Source organism: Urocitellus parryii, chromosome 2, assembly GCF_045843805.1.
Source record: "Urocitellus parryii isolate mUroPar1 chromosome 2, mUroPar1.hap1, whole genome shotgun sequence".
Classification (NCBI taxonomy): domain Eukaryota; kingdom Metazoa; phylum Chordata; class Mammalia; order Rodentia; family Sciuridae; genus Urocitellus; species Urocitellus parryii.
Window position 1 is genome coordinate 103,092,468 of NC_135532.1, and position 18,114 is coordinate 103,110,581.

The 18,114-nt window shown below is 42.7% G+C and overlaps 1 protein-coding gene and 1 pseudogene across 2 annotated transcripts; one reads left to right on the plus strand and one right to left on the minus strand.

Moving 5' to 3' along the window:
* The first annotated feature begins 5,014 nt into the window (after window positions 1–5,014).
* Mrps22 (mitochondrial ribosomal protein S22) lies at window positions 5,015–17,665 on the plus strand. 2 transcript variants are annotated; one of them, XM_026384996.2, is made up of 8 exons: window positions 5,015–5,203; window positions 7,665–7,831; window positions 8,921–9,085; window positions 10,904–11,047; window positions 13,115–13,198; window positions 14,505–14,650; window positions 16,308–16,416; window positions 17,531–17,665. In XM_026384996.2, the coding sequence occupies exons 1-8, from the start codon at window positions 5,032–5,034 to the stop codon at window positions 17,627–17,629; spliced, it is 1,086 nt and encodes a 361-aa protein (XP_026240781.2). In that variant the 5' UTR covers window positions 5,015–5,031; the 3' UTR covers window positions 17,630–17,665. The 2 variants fall into 2 exon arrangements, with proteins under 2 accessions (XP_026240781.2, XP_026240782.2); XM_026384997.2 differs by having other exon boundaries at window positions 7,668–7,831.
* On the minus strand, window positions 11,633–12,743 carry LOC113180167 (poly(rC)-binding protein 2 pseudogene; annotated as a pseudogene).
* Window positions 17,666–18,114: the final 449 nt, after the last annotated feature.

Below are 18,114 nucleotides of genomic sequence, written 5' to 3' on the forward strand. Positions count from 1 at the left end.
CTAAGTTCCCCTCTAGACCTCAATTTCCCATTTCTCTCCCTCACCTCAAGGGACTCAAACCCATCATCAAGGGACTTCTAGATCAACTTATTCCCATTGACTCTCCCTGCAACACTCTGATCTTACCTGTCTGCAAACCATCAGGAGCTCCTGACCAAGAGTGGTCCGTGACCCTTATGCCCTCCTCTCACATACCACCCTCAACCTCTTGTCTCACAGTTCTAGATCTCAAAGACACCCTCTTAACAGTCCCGCTTCATCCAGATTCTAACTTCCTCTTTGCTTTCTCCTGGGAGGACCCTGACACCCTCACCTCACATCAACTAACCTGGACTGTCCTCCCTCGAGGCTTCTGGGATAGTCCCCACCTGTTTGGACAGGCGCTGGCCCAGGATTTAGCTACCTGTGATCTCGGTGTCAGTACCCTCCTACAATATGTAGATGACATCCTCTTATGCAGCCCATCTTTAGAGACTTCTCGGGAACACTCTGCCCACCTACTCACCTTTTTAGGTTCCCGAGGATACCAAGTTTCCCCAGCTAAAGCTCGACTCTCAGTTCCCTTGGTTACCTACCTGGGCATTCTTCTAACCCCTACCTCCAAAATCCTCCCTGTAGACAGAATCCAAGCTCTTAGGAGATTGCAGCCTCCTGAGTCATCAGACCAGATCCTCTCACTTTTGGGGCTCGCTGGATTCTTCCAACAGGGTTTCCAATTTTGCTCTTCTTGCCAAGCCACTATTCCAGGCAGCTAAAGACACTCCATTTGGACCATTGATATCACCAGCCCAGGTCTCTTGATCTTCCCTCAAACTCAGAGATGCTTCGATCTCCTCACCTCCACTCTCTCTACCCAGTCCCAATCGTCCCTTCCACCTCTTACAGATGAAAAACAAGAGATTGCCGCTGGTCTTCTGGCCCAGCCCCTTGGACCCTCCTGCACCATATCTCTCTAAACATCTCGACTCTACAGTACAGGGATGGCTGCCCTGCCTGGGAGGCCCTCACAGTGGCAGCTGAACTTACCAAAGAATCTCTAAAGTTGACCCTCCTTCAACCTTTGGCTGTCTTTTCTACCCATAGGCACCAGGACCTCCTCAGATATAAATCTCTCTCCCACCTGGGCCCCTCCCGGATTCAGGAGTTTCATTTACTTTTCATTGAAAACCCCACTATTTCCCTCTGTGGGGTTTTCTCTACCCCCTTAACCCAGCTTCTCTTCTCCCAATATCTGGCTCTATGCACCCACCTACCCACTCTGGTCCTCAAGTACTTGAGGCCTTATGCTCACCTCAGGAAAGCCTCTTCGACCACCCCTCGCTGGTACAAGACCTGACAATTTTTGTAGATGGAAGCTCAACTGTTGGGCCAATCACCACAGAGCAGCCTATGAGTGGCCCCTAGAGCCCCCTTCAAACTGCTGTATGGCTGCTCCTCCCTGATTGATCACAACCTTCCCATCCAACCCCAACTTCTGGCCTTATATCTATCTTATCTCACCTTGCTCTGCAACCTCCTCCAGGAACAAGCGGACCACCACCTTCCTGCTCCAGCAGGAGTAGTGCTTTCTGATGGTCCACTTCAAACAGGAGACTCGGTCCTTTTAAAGGAACTTCATCCTCGATCACTCCAACTGTGCTGGATAGAACCCCATATGATGATTCTCACCACCCCTACATCAGTCAAACTGTTAGGCCACCCCTCTTGGTATCATGTTTCTCGGCTCAAGCTTGCCCCAGAACCTAAGTCCCGGTCATCCCAATTGGTGGGACCCACTCAACTCCAGATCATCTGTGAGCCTCCTGCTTCTTTTCCTCTTTCCTTTCCTTCTTTTTCCTATAGGTGCCCTGACCCGAACAGTGGTGCCTAATCTGACGCTGCCTAATCCCTACCACTGGCATTTCCAGGCACAGGGGACCTGGGATGGTAAGACCTGGATATTAGGAACCGGTGATTGCCAACCTTCTGATTGCCAAACAACTGTTTCTATTCTATTAACCGGCCTCAGTCTTTCTGGCCATGCCCCTCCTTTAAACCAAGCGGTATTGCAAGTCCCAATCAGATATATATGGAGGATGCTCTCACACCTCCTGCAACATGCACCAAGCTCAGAGAGAACACCCAAACCCAATTCCTATATACCTATTCTGGAGGTAGGACTTACCCGAACATCAGAGATCCCTGGGACAATCGCTGGGCAGCAGGAGTCGAGGGAAAGTTGTACATCTGGCCCTGGGACAGTTCTTCCTCTGGATCTGTTAAGATTTTCCACACCTACACCTGAGTATTTCCTTAGCTCCACTAAGAAATCCTCCAGAAAGAAACTGCCCTCTGTCACCAGCCAGGGGCACACGAGGCAGAGAAGGGGGACCCATTTTCATGGCTGGCCCTTGTACATCAGGGGTTACAACTCCTGAACTACTCTAGGGTCAATCATATTTCTGATTGTTTTCTGTGTGCTGCTCTGGATAGCCCCCCCCCCCCACTTAACGGAGGTCCCTCTGACCTTTCCCCTTAACATCTCCCAAGGGGGTGATGCCTCTCTGCCTCTGATGGGGATCCCCCTTTGACAATCCCCTGCAGCAGCAGCAAAATTTTTCCATCTGCTATGCCTCCCAAACCATCTCCAGATACAACGTGACTATTATGGTGTCCTCCCAATAATAAGAGGTTGACGAAAGTCATCCACTCCTCTGCTGCCACTCCTTTCTGCACCCCTGTCACCCTAGTTCCTCAACTAACACTCTATGGACAGGCTAGTTTCCCTCTTTGAGCCTCCACCCACTAGATCTAAATGGGCTGCCTTTCTTTCAGTGATCATAGGCCTTTCCCTTGCCTTGTCCCTGGCCGCCTCAGGCACTGGGGCCTGGGCATCAGGCTATAATTTAACCACAACTAAAGAGCTTGAAGAAAAATTACAGCTAGCGGTTGAAGCCTCTGCCAACTCCCTGGCATCTCTCCAAAGACAAATAACATCACTTGCACAGGTCACTCTCCAAAACAGGCGGTCCCTAGACCTACTCACCGCTGACAATAGTGGTACCTGTTTATTCCTTAGGGAAGAATGTTGTATTACATCAACGAGACTGGCCATCGATGGGCTACATTGGCTGAGTGAAGAACTGAAGCGAAGGCAGCAGCAGTCCACCTCACTCCTCCCAGGATGATGGAACTCAGCCCTTGCTGCTTGGTTGGGTCAATTGTTGGTCTCATCCTCGTGATCTGTGTCTTGCTAATGGTTGCTCCTTGACTCCTCAGCTTTATCCGAAACTGCATCAGCAAAGTCTCACGGTGGTGGTAAATCAGATGCTCCTCCACCCCTATAGCCATCTTCCCAATGAGCCTCCAACTCCGACCTTCCCTAGACAGCCACCCCCCCAGCAGGAAGTAGCCAGATGAAACCAGTGCCCTGCAACATCAAAGAGGTGGGGATGTCCGCCCACAGCTTTCCCTTCCTCTCCCCCTCCCCATCCCTTGGTGGCCATGGGTGGGGACATTTCACCTGGCTGAAGACACCAGGCCCTTAAACTCAGCCCCTAAATTCCACTCGGCCAACCCACTAAGGTTGTAACCCACTAAGGGTAGTAACAATTTAGTTGGCCTGGGCCTTCCTACCTCTAGTGACCTATAAAGGTATTGTTCTCGCCTGGAGCATGTGTGACTTCCCTGGCCCTTGTGAACCTCGCCTGGGAGCACCCCCCCCCCCTTCCCAATAAAACTCCTTTTGGTGCCTTATTCTTGTTCCATAGTTCCTGGCCTTGGGTGCCCTTTTCTGCTTTACACTAAGCACAGACTATAGCCTAGGGAAGGATAAGACCTGCACAGCCTGACAGTTGGGAAGGAACATTACAGATTCATTAATTCATTCAACAAACATTTGCTGTGCACATAGATGGCCTTGGTTAGGGGATATTACAATAAAATATGTACAGTCACTGTCTTCATGGCCATACTGCTGGTTATCGGTGAGGAGTTGTATTTGTGTTGAACTAGTGTTGAAGTTTGAAGTTTGAACATTAGAGAAGCATACCAAGGCAAGCAATTAAAGCAGGGTTTATTTTTAAAAGGGTAATATAGATTTCTTCCAGGAGGGAGAAGGTGGCCATAGCTGGTATTCCGGTATCCCCAGAAGTGAGATGTTCTGCCCTTTTCTTATGTCCTAGGCTTCCTATTGTTCTCCTGCTCTCTTCCCCTTATCTTTCTCCTTCCTGCATAGGTGAATAGGCCCAGGAATGCTGGGTGGGATGTCCAAAAGCTGGGAAACAGGTAGGCCGAAGGGTGAAGGGCAGGATGGAGCATCCCAGGACACATTAATTAACAACCTATACCTTCCTTTAGGGAGGGGCAACCTGGGACAGGTCACCTTAGCAATAGGTTGGAGCAGGGGCAGATTCTTGATAAGGATGGAGGAAGGGCTCTGAAGGAATTAACCTTTCAATCACTCAGAGGACAATCTTCAGCTTCCCAGACTCACTCAAAATTGGCCTCCTTGATTCGGCCTGATTGGATTTACCTATCTATACTGACTGCCTATCTAATTCTAGGTTAACTGGGATGAGAAAAATAACCAAGCAGATAAATGAGTAAAATAATCAAGAATTGTGAAAAAGACTCTGAAGGAAAGGAGTAGTTATGGGATAGGAGTAAAGTGTATGAACAGGTTGTTTTTGTAGTTGCTGGTAGTGATAATCAAGGCTCAGGATCGGGTGTTTGCAGAGAGTTCCAAAGGAGAAGTCCATCTGGAAGGCAGCTAAAGATGGGAGAAAAGGTTTGGGCAGAAAGCGTAAATTTGTTATTTAGAACCATGGAAATAAATAAAGCACCCAGGAAATCGAGCACATAGCGAAAAAAGTGTAAGTCTGAATTTTGGCTACACGCGTAGGGAGAGTCATAAAATAATCTATAAATGCCCAGAAAGCTTCTGATGCTCTCCGCTTCTAACTAGACTATATTTCCCAGAATGCCTCACTCACTAAGCGCGAACCGGAAGTTTATCACAGTTGCTTCCGGCGCAGGCAGCCTTCAATAATCATGGCGACCCTCAGAATCTCTGTTCCTTTCTGGAGGCTTCTGACAGGTTCTCGGGGAGCCGAACGGGCCTGTTTCCGAGCCCGAACCCAGCCCCAGCCCGATACTCCGCTCCAGCCGCTGCCTCAGCCTTCCGCGGTGAGGCTCTTGTGCCGCCGGCTCAGCTCCGAGGCCGGTAAGTGACCCGCCAGACGTCTGCTAGGGCTTCTCCTGGGAGGCCTAGAACCGCGGCCCCTGCGAGTCTTCCCTCAGTGCATTCTCAGCCGTAGTCGGCTTTCGTAGTTCTTTCCCGGGTTTATCATCAGCCTCCCAGGCTTATTTACGCAGCCCGCGGTGCCTGAGCCCGGCTCCGTGCAAAGCGCGCTGCTAAGCTTATGGCATAGAGTAAGCTAAGGCTGTCAAGGACGCTCCCCTGAGGATCCCAGCCCAGCGGGGAATTGGCAGTGAGTGCTCTGTGACCCGGGCTGTGATAAGGACGCCCACAGTGAGGCATTCAAGCTAGATGAGAGGGCAGGGATGGGTCCCTGGAGAGCACTACCAAAGCCGACACCTGGCCGGCCAGCCATGCTAAGGAGGAGACAAGCCTTCCCAGCAGAGGGACAGCATAAGCAAAGTCTAGAGAAGGGATTGAACATGTATTTTGGGAACTCACTTTGGAGGTAGGGTTGATAAGACTTGGTTGTGGCTTTAGGATCTAGGTTTAAAATGAAAAGTTGTTTCTCAAGTTTCTGGCTTGAGCAGTTAAATTTATACCAAGATGGGCTGGAGCTGGAGCTCAGTGGCAGAAGAACGCTTGCCTAGCATGTGTGAGGCACTGGGTTCGATTCTCAGCACTGCATACAAGTAAGTAAAGTAAAAGTCCATCAACAACTAAAAAAAAAAAAAAGTTTTGAAAAAAAATTTATACCAAGATGGAGAATATTAATTGTAGGATGTTTCTGTTTTGGGCGGGGGGTGGGGGGGGCAATGCAGGTATAAATGAGTTGAGGAAATTGGAAGGAAGATGGAATTAAATTTGTTTTAGACGTATTAAATTTGAGATGCCTTAGAGATTCAAGGGTTAAGTATATAGCTAGGAACATCAAAGTAAAATGGTAACTAAAGTTGGATGAGTGGGTAAGATTGAGGAGAGAGTAGTGCTGAGTGTCTATGTGTGTTAGACATTCTTAAGGGACTGTGCCTGCCAGAGGTGAGCAAAAGACAGCTTTGTTCTTCAGAAAGCTCATCATCTAGAGGGGCACACAGTGAAATAAGCAAACCACCTTAACTTTTTTTCTGAGTGATGTTGGAAGCCACAGGTGAATTTTAAACTTGACAGTCATCTTGATTACATTTTTAAGAGATTTCTCTTAAGTAATCTCTGGAGAGAATGTTTTTCAGTGAGGCCAGAAAGGAGGCAGCGTATGATAGGGGGAAATGGAGGATTACAGAAAGATTTTGGGATTTAGCAGGTCATGTTTGTATCAATGTTCTTTTTTTGTAAAACGAAGAAATTATAATATTTACCTCAGGATTGTTGTGAGGATTAAATGTGCTAAATATGTAAAGTACTTAGCTCAGTAAGTACTGGTACATAGTGAATATTTAATAAATGTTAGTGGTTATTATTACTGTTATTTTTACTGCTGCTCTTGGCTGAATGTGGTACATAAGGGAGAATCTGGGAGTGATTTAGGTTTCTGGCTTGCATGATATCATGAATGGTGCTGAGATAGGAAAAAGTAGGAAAATCAGGTTTGGAACAAGGAAGTTGATGAGTTCTGATTTGGCAGTATTGAAGTGCATGTGAGATGTCCATTGAGTAGGTGGGTGGAAGATGATCTTGGCTGGAGATTTCAGATTTTAGAGTGTAAGTGTGATTAAAGTCACAGGAATGTAGGAGATCATTCAGTGAGAATATGAGAAAGGAGAAAAGGACAGTTCAGAGTTCAGGAAACCAACCCTACTAGGAGTAGCAGAGGAAGAAGTGACTGGGAACAAATGGCTTTTTCTTTCCTTTTTCTTGTGGAAATGGAAAAAGAAGTGAGGCAAAGGGAAAGGTGAACTGCATGAGGCAGAGTTGAATTTAAATGGGAAGTTACTGGACTCTGGTATTAGACAGATGTTGGTAAATCCTGGTCATGTCACTTAATAGCTAGTTGTCTTTGGGTTAGCATTAGGATACTCATTTATTAAAAAAAAAAAAGATATCAATACCTGTGGGTTGTAAGCATTCCTAAAAATGTATGTTGTGCCTGGCTTTTAGGAGACAAATTTGAGGGCCAGGAATATAACTCAGCAGTAGAGTCCTTGCCCAGTGTGCATGAGGCCTTAGGTTCCATTCATTGACAAGGAAAAAAGCCCTCGAAAAAGACAAATCTGAATATGGTAGCAACCATTACTACTATTAATATAACATTAATTTTTTTCCTGTTGTTCCCAATATTAGAATGTCTTTTTGGCAGATTTTGTCTATATTCACATCCTTACCATAGTAAATGTTCAGTAAATTTTGAATGAATGAAAGAATCTCAGAGGTGTTATGCACTGCTGGGATAGATATTGTACTAATGGGTTTTTTTTGATAACTTTTCTATTGAGAGGTCTTGTTGGCCCGTCATTTTTGCTGGCTTCTTATGTACTGAAATCCATTTTAGCAGAATCTCGTAGCTCAGAGATGAAGAAACCTACATTTATGGATGAGGAAGTCCAAAGTATCCTCATCAAGATGACGGGCTTGAATTTGGAGAAGATTTTTAAGCCAGCTGTACAGGAGCTGAAACCACCAACTTATAAGCTAATGACCCAGGCACAGTTGGAAGAGGTATGTGAACATAGGAATGTTAGTAGGATATCTTTCATTAAGGGATTAAACAAGATTTCCAGAGGCCCCCATAAACTCTTATAACTGTTCTTCCACAGGCACCAGTGAGCGGGTACCAGGCACAAAATTGGGAAAAGAACTATGAGTAGGCAGGTAGAGAGGAGGTGGGAGTGTGGCCAAAAGTGAACAGACTGGGGCATATGGGCCAGGTCTGGGTTTCCAAGCAGAGGCTCCTCTCTGCTCCAAACCAGCCTGAGTATCCTTCCTTTTTCCTGCCTGCTCCAGCTTCCTTCCTGGAGAAACATCTGCTGTGAGCTGCCTTGGGGCTGAAGCTTTGGTGAAATTATGAGATCCTGCTGAGCAGCATCCTACTCCAGGCACCAGTGTCCTCCTGGAGCCATGGGTACTGAGACCTTTGTGAAATACACTTTGATGTATGACTATGTGAAGCAGTAAAGCTTTTCTTTCTCATTTAAAAGTAGCTTATAGTCGCAAGAAATTAAAATATCCAGTAGTAGTATATTTTGTGTTCGGTGAAAGTCCCCTGTTTTTCTCTCAGAGGTATCCACTTTAATAATGTGGCAAAAAGTGGTGTTGTCAGGGGTTAAGAGTGTGGGCTCTGAAGTTGAATTTCCTGGGTTCAAATCCCAGTGCCACAACTTTCTAACAGTTTACTTAACATCTGTTTTCTTTTCCATGAAATGGAGATAAACAGTAGCACTTAGATAATAGGAAAGTGTGGGCATTAAGTGAGCCAAATATATTAAGCCTGTTTGAACAATATCTGACACATAGTAAGCACCCGATAAATGCCTCCTCTGAATCAAGAAGCTTTTATAGCCTGGTGTTGTCTCACCACTCTTTTCCTGGTGTGATAATGGCTAAGCCTATGGACACGCCTGACTGGTCACACTGCAGGAAAAGGCAGGGCCCATGAATCCAAGTTTGGCTTTTTACTCACTATGTCATTGCTCTAGCTTTTTTTCTTTGCAGTCTTTAGTCTTTTTCTTTATTAGTTTCTACTTTTGTCAGATCATCCTTTGGTCTGTAATCTTGTGTCTTTCCTTAAGAAATATTTTATTTCATTAGGCTACCAGAAAGGCAGTTGAAGCAGCCAAAGTGCGATTAAAAATGCCACCAGTTTTGGAAGAACGAACACCAATAAATGACGTGTTAGCTGAAGATAAGATCTTGGAAGGAATAGAAACAGCCAAATATGTGTTTACTGATATATCATATAACATACCACACCGGGTGAGTATATGTCTAATTGCAAATTGATCTTTGAAATACTATGTGGTGATGGGTTTGAGGAATGGTGTGACCTGGTTCTGTCTGATGCTTTAAAAGTAGAATTCTTGTGACTAGGTGAGACCTTTTGGAAGAATTAATATAAGGAGGAAAGAAATGCAGACCAACCCATGTTACCATTTCCCTACCAATTATGGGCTGAGTATATTTCAGATTGACTGCAAAGAATCAGGTATGCTGAGACAGAACAAGTTGTAAATAGACAGAAACCCACCACACACCACAAGTGGGCAAAACCTACAGGACAGTGAGAAAAGGAAGTGCATTTGGTCTAAGATGTATTGCTCTCCTTTGCTGAAGCCTTTTAAGAAGAAGGCCTTTTTCCACCCTGCGAATTCCATGGTGCCAAGAAACTTAGACTTCCCAGTGGATTTTTACTTTACAGCATTTTCAGTAAGAGCGACAGATGTTTCTTAGGTAATTTTCAGACATCGCTGCTTCTGTTTTTATTTTCTGGTTTCTCTTCCCTTGATTGCTAATTTAAAAGAACACTCTGATTTTTAAAAAATATATCAATTTTGTATCTGGGCCTTATAAGTAAAGAACTAAAAAAACCACATTCAGTTCAGCCCACAAAATACACTAGAGTACTTCAGAATGCTGAGTTTGAAAGATGACCTCATATTACTCATTCTTTGATCATATATGATTATGGCTTGAAGACAAGATTTCAGCTGTGTGCATGTCCCTGCACCAGCCATCTGCAACTGACATGAATGGGAATCACAGAATTTCATTTGAATTAATGTTCTTGTGTTGTGGTGTTTTAATTTATGTTTGCAATTTAATTTTGCTTGTTGTGGGAACATTTTAATAACTTGAAAAAAAGAAACTTAATTCTGGTTACTAAAATTACCAAAATTCTTTTGAGGAAAAATTATTATATTGACATCTGCTATGTTTTTTTTCTATTTGCAGTATTTGATGAAAGTTTTAATTATTTTATCCTCAGAGATTCTTATACCCCTGGAATTGTAAGAGTCAGTACCATCTGGTTAATTTATACATTGATTGGGTGTGTATCAGTTACCAACAATGTGCAAAGTTCTTTGTAACTCATCACACATCTTCCTGCCCTTGTCCGGTTATGTAATATCTGAGAAGTGCCAAGAATCTTGTACACATAAATTGCCAGTTGAATGGTACAAACAATGGGTGGAATTCAGAGGAAGTGATCCCGTGGCTTGGGATTTGGCTCTTGGCAGAGTAAAGAGACCAGAAGCAGATGGACCAGTCAGTCTTTCTGATATATATATACATCTAATGCCAATATGAGGAGTCACAGAAGTGTAGAATTAACAATTAACATTCTTGGGTTTGTTCCTTTTACCTCAGAGACTTTTAACATAGATCATAAAGTGTTAAAATCTATTTAGATGAAAGTTTGGAATGGGGAAATGAAATAATTTGAAAAGGTTTTTTAGCATTTTTTTTATCTCTAAAATTGATTTAGATGAATCTTGAATCAGTTTTAGTTTGAACCATTTTATGTATTGAATCCATGTTACCACTGTAGTTGGTATTCATAAATTTTAAATTTCTAATAGATGCACAGCAATGATTAGCAAAGGAAGTATCAAACCTTGCCAAAGTCTTTGCAATTTAAAATGATCATGAACTCCTATGTACCTATTGTGTTTTATGTTTCCAACTTGCATTTTATATTGCTGATTGCAAACTGTTCTTATAATGGACTTAGTGGGACACAGGAACTAAGTATAAGCCTAAACAATTCATCCTTGATCATGTTTTCTAATTCAGGAGCGTTTTATTGTTGTCAGAGAACCAAGTGGCACACTACGAAAAGCCTCTTGGGAAGAACGGGACCGGATGATACAAGTATATTTTCCAAAAGAAGGTCGCAGAATTTTGCCACCAGTAATTTTCAAGGAAGAAAACCTTAAGGTAAGGTAAATTGTGTTTTATATTGTAGACTCAGTGGTGATGATTTGTTGAACCAGTTGGCTCTAGTTCTATTTGGTATCTTAGTGTTGATAAACAAAGGTAAATGTCTAATGATAACTTGACTAGGGTTTTTTTCTGTCTTTCTCTTATAATTGGTGCAGCTGGGATTTGAATCTAGGTGTGTGACAATTAGCCCCATTATTTTTTTATGACTTTTTTTTTCCAGTCCATCTTTTAATTTTTTTGAAAAATTCCTGACATTACAGAACTAAACTGAAATGTATTAATAGTCCACTCTTACATTTCCATGACAAACAGAAAAAATTATGAGCCAAAACCAAACAAATAAATAAAAAACAACAAAAAAAAGGAGAAGCTTATAAAACTAAATATGGATCTCAGCATTAACAGCTGAATAGAGAAAGGAATTAAAACACTTTAAAAAATCACGAGTGGATGATAAAGTGTGTAGAAACTGAAAATTTACAAACTATTTAAAACCTGGAATTGCTGACTGTTCAGAAACTACCCAGATGGATCATGGGTGGTGGTGAACAGCAGAAAGGGATTATGGATGAATCTGTTCTAGCTGCTCCCCATGCCACCTGTCTCCGAGGAAAGCCTGATGTTGATTAAATACTGAGCCAGGCTAATGCTGGCAGCAGATCCAGTGATGGTAACCTGCCTATCAGTAGATCCTTCCACTGGGTTCGCAATTTTGATCTGCGCCCCAGATATCTGACGGATCTCATTGATTTTGGCTCCTTGACGCCCAGTTATGCAGCCAATCAAATCATTTGGAATGGTGAGTTCATGAGAAGTAGTCTGAGTAGATGCATCCAAACCTGCACTGAATCCAGTGTTGCCATGCGTCATAGGAAAATGAAACTGTTGCATTGCCAACTGGTGCAGCTTGGTCACATCTGGCTATGAATGGCATACTATCCTTGAATAGTATAGGCCTCTAGAGGTGGTCCCTCCAGGTCAGGGTTGAGAAACATTGACGGGGTGGTTTGGGGAAAGCTCGCACTGTCGATGCCTGTGCTGTACCTGTCCTGACCACCTGCAAAGATGACTGGAGAACTTGACGGCTTGGGCCAGTACGGGATGGTCACGCCCTTCCAGGGGAACTGGGAGAGTCTCCAACATGACCAAGCAGATCTGTTTGACACACTCAATGATGGATTGTGTTGGCCCACTCAGTTGAATTGGGGAGCATATCCCATGCCACCTGGACTTGAGCCTCTGTGCTTTCTCGTATTTCCTTAATCTTGCAACTACCTTTTCCAATGAGAGAGCCACACTGACTAGCAGGGACCACCAGCCTCAGAGTGACCAGGGGTCTACTGGCAGTTGTGCTATTGGTCATAGAGCTGCTGATGTCCTCTTCCAGTTTGTCAATGATCATAGCAAAGGCTTTGAAGATGGCATTAGTGGGTCCAGCCAAAGTGATAATTCTCTCAGGACAATTCCCTTCTGAGATATTGATACGTGCACTACTCTCCTCGCACATCTTCTTAACCGATTCTCCTTTCTTTCCAATGATACTGCCAACTTCCTTTCCATGCATAAGTAGCTGAATGGTGAGAGTGACATTAATCCACCTTTAATCACACCGGTGTCCATGTTGAGCAGTGTTATGGGGAGCTGGACTTTGGTCAAGTCTTTGGTCACTGGTGGGGGTGAAGCCAAAAACTTCAGGCGCAAAATGAGGGGAAAAGGGGAGCGGAAAAGGGGAGTGGGCGGGAAGGGGGGGAGGCTGGGGGTGGAACAATAGGGGTGGGTGGGAAGGCAAGGCGCCCCCCCTCCCCCGCCCCATGGTGGAGGAGGAAGGGGGGAGTAGAGGAGGAGGAGGAGGAAGGGGGAAAGAGACCCCAGGGTGGGTGGAGGGCAGGATAGGGCGCAGATTGCTGCTGCATCTGGCTGCTGCAGCTGCTGGTCTGGGCTCTTTATGACTCTTAATGGCACATTTTGTGTTATCTTGGATGGGCAGGCCTATGATGGCACCAGGACAAGTGCTCAACTTTGGTGTTCACATCTAATTCCAATTCTGCTGTGTGGTTTTAGACAATGTACAGCAGGGACCGGCATGTTGATGTCCTCAATCTCTGTGTTGCCCAGTTTGAGCCGGATTCTACTGAGTATATCAAAGTGAGTATATTTAATAGCTTCTGAAATACAGGTGTAAGTATGGTTATGAACAAGATTTTTAATCTAGCACAGTGAGTTTTGTATTTGATACAGGTGAATGAGAAAGTAAATACCTGAAGATCTATTACGAACAGATGTGTGCCAGATCCATATTTTATTCATAGAACCATCCTTGATTAAAGATGAGGGAATTTCACCTTGAGGAGTAAAGTAGCTTGCTGAAAGTTGCATTGCAAGTAAGAGATAGGATTAGAACCCTCAAAATAACAAAGCCTATTTTCTTTTTAATTTATTGTACAGAAGTAAAGTTACTTACTAAAATTTGCCCAAGTGTGTCTTATAACTCATTAGTACCTTTTTTGTGTGAGGTATTATTGTGGGTAGTTTATGTGATGCCATGAGCCAGGAGAGAGTTTGCTATGGCAAAGCCTATAGCCCAGTACTGGTTGTATGGAAGGCTGCTAGGTAAGTATGCAGGTACTTATCACTGGAGCCTACAGAGTATGCTCAGGAAAGCTTCATAGGGGTCTTAAAGAGTGTTCTAGGAGGGCATGGAACTCTGTGGCAGGGGGAGGTGGGTGAGAAGAGGGGCTTCAGGTGGAGAGAATAGGATGAGCAACAGCTAGAAAATAACCAAGTATACTTGAGAATCCCAGTCATCTGGTGCTTGAACATGCAATGCATACATATATATAGAGAGAGAGTGGTTCAAGATCAAGCTGGAAAGGTACTTGGGTCCACAGCACAGGTACCCTTGATTCTAGGCTAGACTTCAGTCAGCAGGCTCTGAAAGCCTTTTGAATAGAAGAAGCCCTCACCAGAGGAACGTTAGTAAGAAGGAATGGGGGAGCTGAATGGAAGGTGAACTGATCTGCTTAGGGAGAAAAGGAGGAGTGAAAAAAATATTCTTGATTTATTTTTTCCCAGTGACAAGAGAGAGTGCTCAATTATTTGCAGCAGTCTGTGTATCTGAGATCCATGCTTGGCTGCTGGACAGAACTAAACAGGGTGTAAAGGTCTGGTGTTACTTGTTCTAGGCTGCCATACACTCCTGTAGTGGAAAAGACACAGATTTGCTGTTTTCTAGGCAAACTCTTGTTAATAAAAATCCTCTTTCCTCCCTGAGTTGAGTTCTAGCAGGAATGTCCAAATTATACAAATTGGCTAATGAGAGTGGAGGCAGTAAGTAGACCTGGATTTACTGGTGCTCTCCTAGCAGCACTCAAGCTGGTCAGTGTAAACTGAGTAATGCTGCTTAGATCTTTTTATTTTCCTGTTTCTGAAGAGTTGCATTTTATGTGGATAGGTTCACCACCAGACCTATGAAGATATAGATAAACATGGAAAGTATGACCTTTTACGTTCAACAAGACACTTTGGTGGAATGGCTTGGTATTTTGTAAATAAGAAGAAGATTGACGGTTTGCTGATTGACCAGATTCAGAGAGATTTGTAAGTATGATCTTAGAAGACTCATTCTTATTGCCCTAACAATGTGTCTGTGTTAAAGCTGTGTATTTTCCCATTGATCGCAGTAGCTTGTGCAGTGATAAACAGAAGATTTCACTTACCTCAGCTTGTGTGGGTTTATTCTAGCATGACTTAGTTTTTCTAGTCCTTGCTTTTGTGTTGCATAATAAGACTGGATTCTTTTGAGAGGAAGTGACTTTGGATCTGCGTGGTAGGCTGTGAGCATTGACTTATCCTGGGCTCACCAGTGCTTCTGGGTATCAGTGAACTTTCCAGATACTCAAAGGATGATGAAATAGCAAATGTAAAGAAGTAGACTTGACCCTTTATGGGTGCTTGTTTTCTTTAAGAACTATTTCTAGGGCTCTTAAGTAAGTCATCATTTAACTTAAAAATACTTTTGCTTTTCCTAAAAAGCTTGCTTTCTCAGGATTTAAAAACATCAAAAAGGTTAGTTTTTTCAAAACAATGTAGAACAAAGACTTGAATTTTAGCTTCAAACTGGTTTCCTTCCAGGTTCTAGCTGAAAATAATATAAGCATGCATTATTTTGTTGTGCTTTACAGATATTGTGTTTTTTTATAAATTGAAGATTGATGACAAACTTGCATTAAGCAAATTCATTAGCACCAGTTTTTAGATAATTATTAGCATTTTGTAGCGATAAAGTGTTTTTTAAGCAAATGTATGCATATTGCCTTTTTAGATATAATGTATTGTACACTTAAGTAGACCACAAAATTGTGTAAACTCTATGCACCAGGGAACCAAAAAATTTGTGTGACTTTGTCATGGCATTTGCTTTATTGTGTGGAGCTGAAGCTACGGTATCTCCAAGATATGGCTTTAGTGTACTTTACAACTAGTGATAAAACCAGAAAGAATTGTTTTTTTCCCATTTTTCCCCCCATTTCCTATTCTCAATGCAGGGGACATTGAGCTGACTGCATATTTTTTTATTGGTTGGGTCAGGAAGGCCCAAAATAACAAGGAAAAGAAGTGAGCATGGCTGTCAGAAAGTCAACTTTCTATAAAAAGCCTTTTCTGGGTTCTAAAGTCTGAAGAAGACTATTTACTGATCATTGGCATCTTCAGGCTGTTGGAGTTTGACTCAGAGTAGCCTATGTGCAATTTGAACCATGCACACAAAGTAAGGCATTTGGAACTGGAAGGTTCCATGTGCCCATGTTTGGAAATAGTATCATTTCTCCTAGAAATAGCAGTCCTAAGGGTGATGATTCCCAGGCCAGCCTGAGTCTGTAGCAAGTATAGTGTGATTCAGTACAGAAGGCAGAAATATGCCTTCATCCTCCATAATAAGGGCTGGAGTGATTGGGATGTGCAAAGAGTGTGCCTTGATGAACTTCAACAGTGACATTTATGAATGAATTTTTTGCTTAAAAGTTCCTCCAACGCAGTCATTCTTAACTTATTAAAATATATTTTTATAAGAAATAAGATCAACAGAGATGTTTAATAAGTTTTAAAATGAAAAGTTCTTTACTGAGGTATACTAACCTGCCCCCCTACCAGCCTGAGGAATGTCTGAAATATCATGTAGTTTGATGTTGGCACATACGTGTATAGGCCTGTCAATGAACAAAGCCCATCTGTATCATTAAGCTGTTTTTACTCTCAGACTTGATGATGCCACCAGCTTGGTCCAACTGTATCACATGCTCCATCCAGATGGCCAGTCTGCTCAAGAGGCCAAAGAGCAGGCTGCTGAGGGAGTCAATTTAATTAAGGTAAAGGGTCTTTTTTTCCACATTGGCTGTTTTGTGATGCTGATTGAGTTGGGAAAAATTTAGAAGTGGGTCATATTTAGCAGTAACTAAACAAATCTGTGAATATGAAACATTTGTGATCTTGAAAACATCAGTGTGATTACAGCTCTCTTGTAGAAGCAGATGGAGTGGGGGGAGCTGGGGGGGAGTAGTCAGGTAGGTGGGTGGTGGGTGTGCTGACAGCTGGAGTCTAGAGAAGTTCAGATAGTTGGGGGCAGCAAGTCCCTGGTTCTTTGAAATACTGCAAAGGCAAGCTGCATTTGAGGTGCTAAGTCACCAGCAGGACCAGGTGAAGGACTAGAATATGTCCCTAGAGCAGTGTGGTGTTATGTTAAGAATATGTCCTATCCTTCAGTGTGGTGACATGCTCACTGGGGAAAACCCATAGGTGTTGAGGGGAGAGGGTGGTGGTGCTTGGCTGGATACTGCCAAGCCTATACACTTCTCACACCATGGGCTACATAGATTTATGTGTAAATGCTGAGAGTTCAGATATTTTCAGGAAGGGAAAGGGAGGTCACTGTGTAATTTAACTTCTAAATGGACATGGTTTTGTGGAACTGGCTTCTGTGCCAATAACATTGTTTGCATACCGAAAAGCAGTTAGGTTACTAAGGATAAAAATGACCACTCTAAGTGGAATAGAGAGAAACTACAGAACAAATCCTGATTTTTCTGTGATTAGCCAGATAAAGCAAAATGCTTTTGGAGAAAACATTCTTTGAAGTGAAAAATGAGTTTGCTAACTCTCATTTCATCTCTTGAACCCAGTTGGTTTTCATTTTAATTGTAGCATAAAGTACAATATCAGGTCCTTTTTTCCTGAAAACAAGCTAAAAGAGGTAATAGCCATTCTGGTATTTAGAATCAGTATTGCTTTTTCCAGATCTTGTGTATATATTGCTTTCAAGAGAAGTAAAAATCAAGGGGAAAAGCTGTAACACTTGGAAGACAATTGGGACTCTTCTTGACATGTTAATAATGTCTTTAAATTAGGAAATTTTACAAATAGTATACGTTCTATTGTTTTAAATTGTATGCCCTATTGTTTTAAAACCATTTTTTTTTTAAACAGGTCTTTGCAAAAACTGAAGCCCAGAAGGGAGCATATATAGAATTAACACTGCAAACTTATCAAGAAGCATTCATGAGTAGTCATTCTGCAGCTTCCTGAAAATATTTTAAAAATACATTTCAATTTACTAAAACCTTCCTTTGTTAATGTTTATCTTAATGTTTAAAAACATCAAGATCAAAAGGTCCTGATACATAGTTTGTTATATATTTTTTTTGTTTTTTAAATTCCACATAGTGCATCTGACAGAAGTACAAAGAAAAACTTTTTACCTTATTTATTTTTCTAGGCTTCAATCTGATAAATGAAGAATATATTTGACTGCCTGATTATGAATTTCTCTAATTATGGTAGATGAGTACACAGTATTTTAAAAGAGTACCAGGCCTTTGACACCAAATAAGCCAACAGTTAATGCAGGTAGAGCCCAGCTTACTGAGGCCAGAGGAACAGGGGTTTTAGACCAATTCTGGAAATGGGTATTACTGGACAAAATCAGGAAGAGCTCTTGTCAGCCATGTTACACAACAGAAGACAGTGTTATAAGGACATCAAGAAAAGTACATAGATGTCCAGTTCTAGAA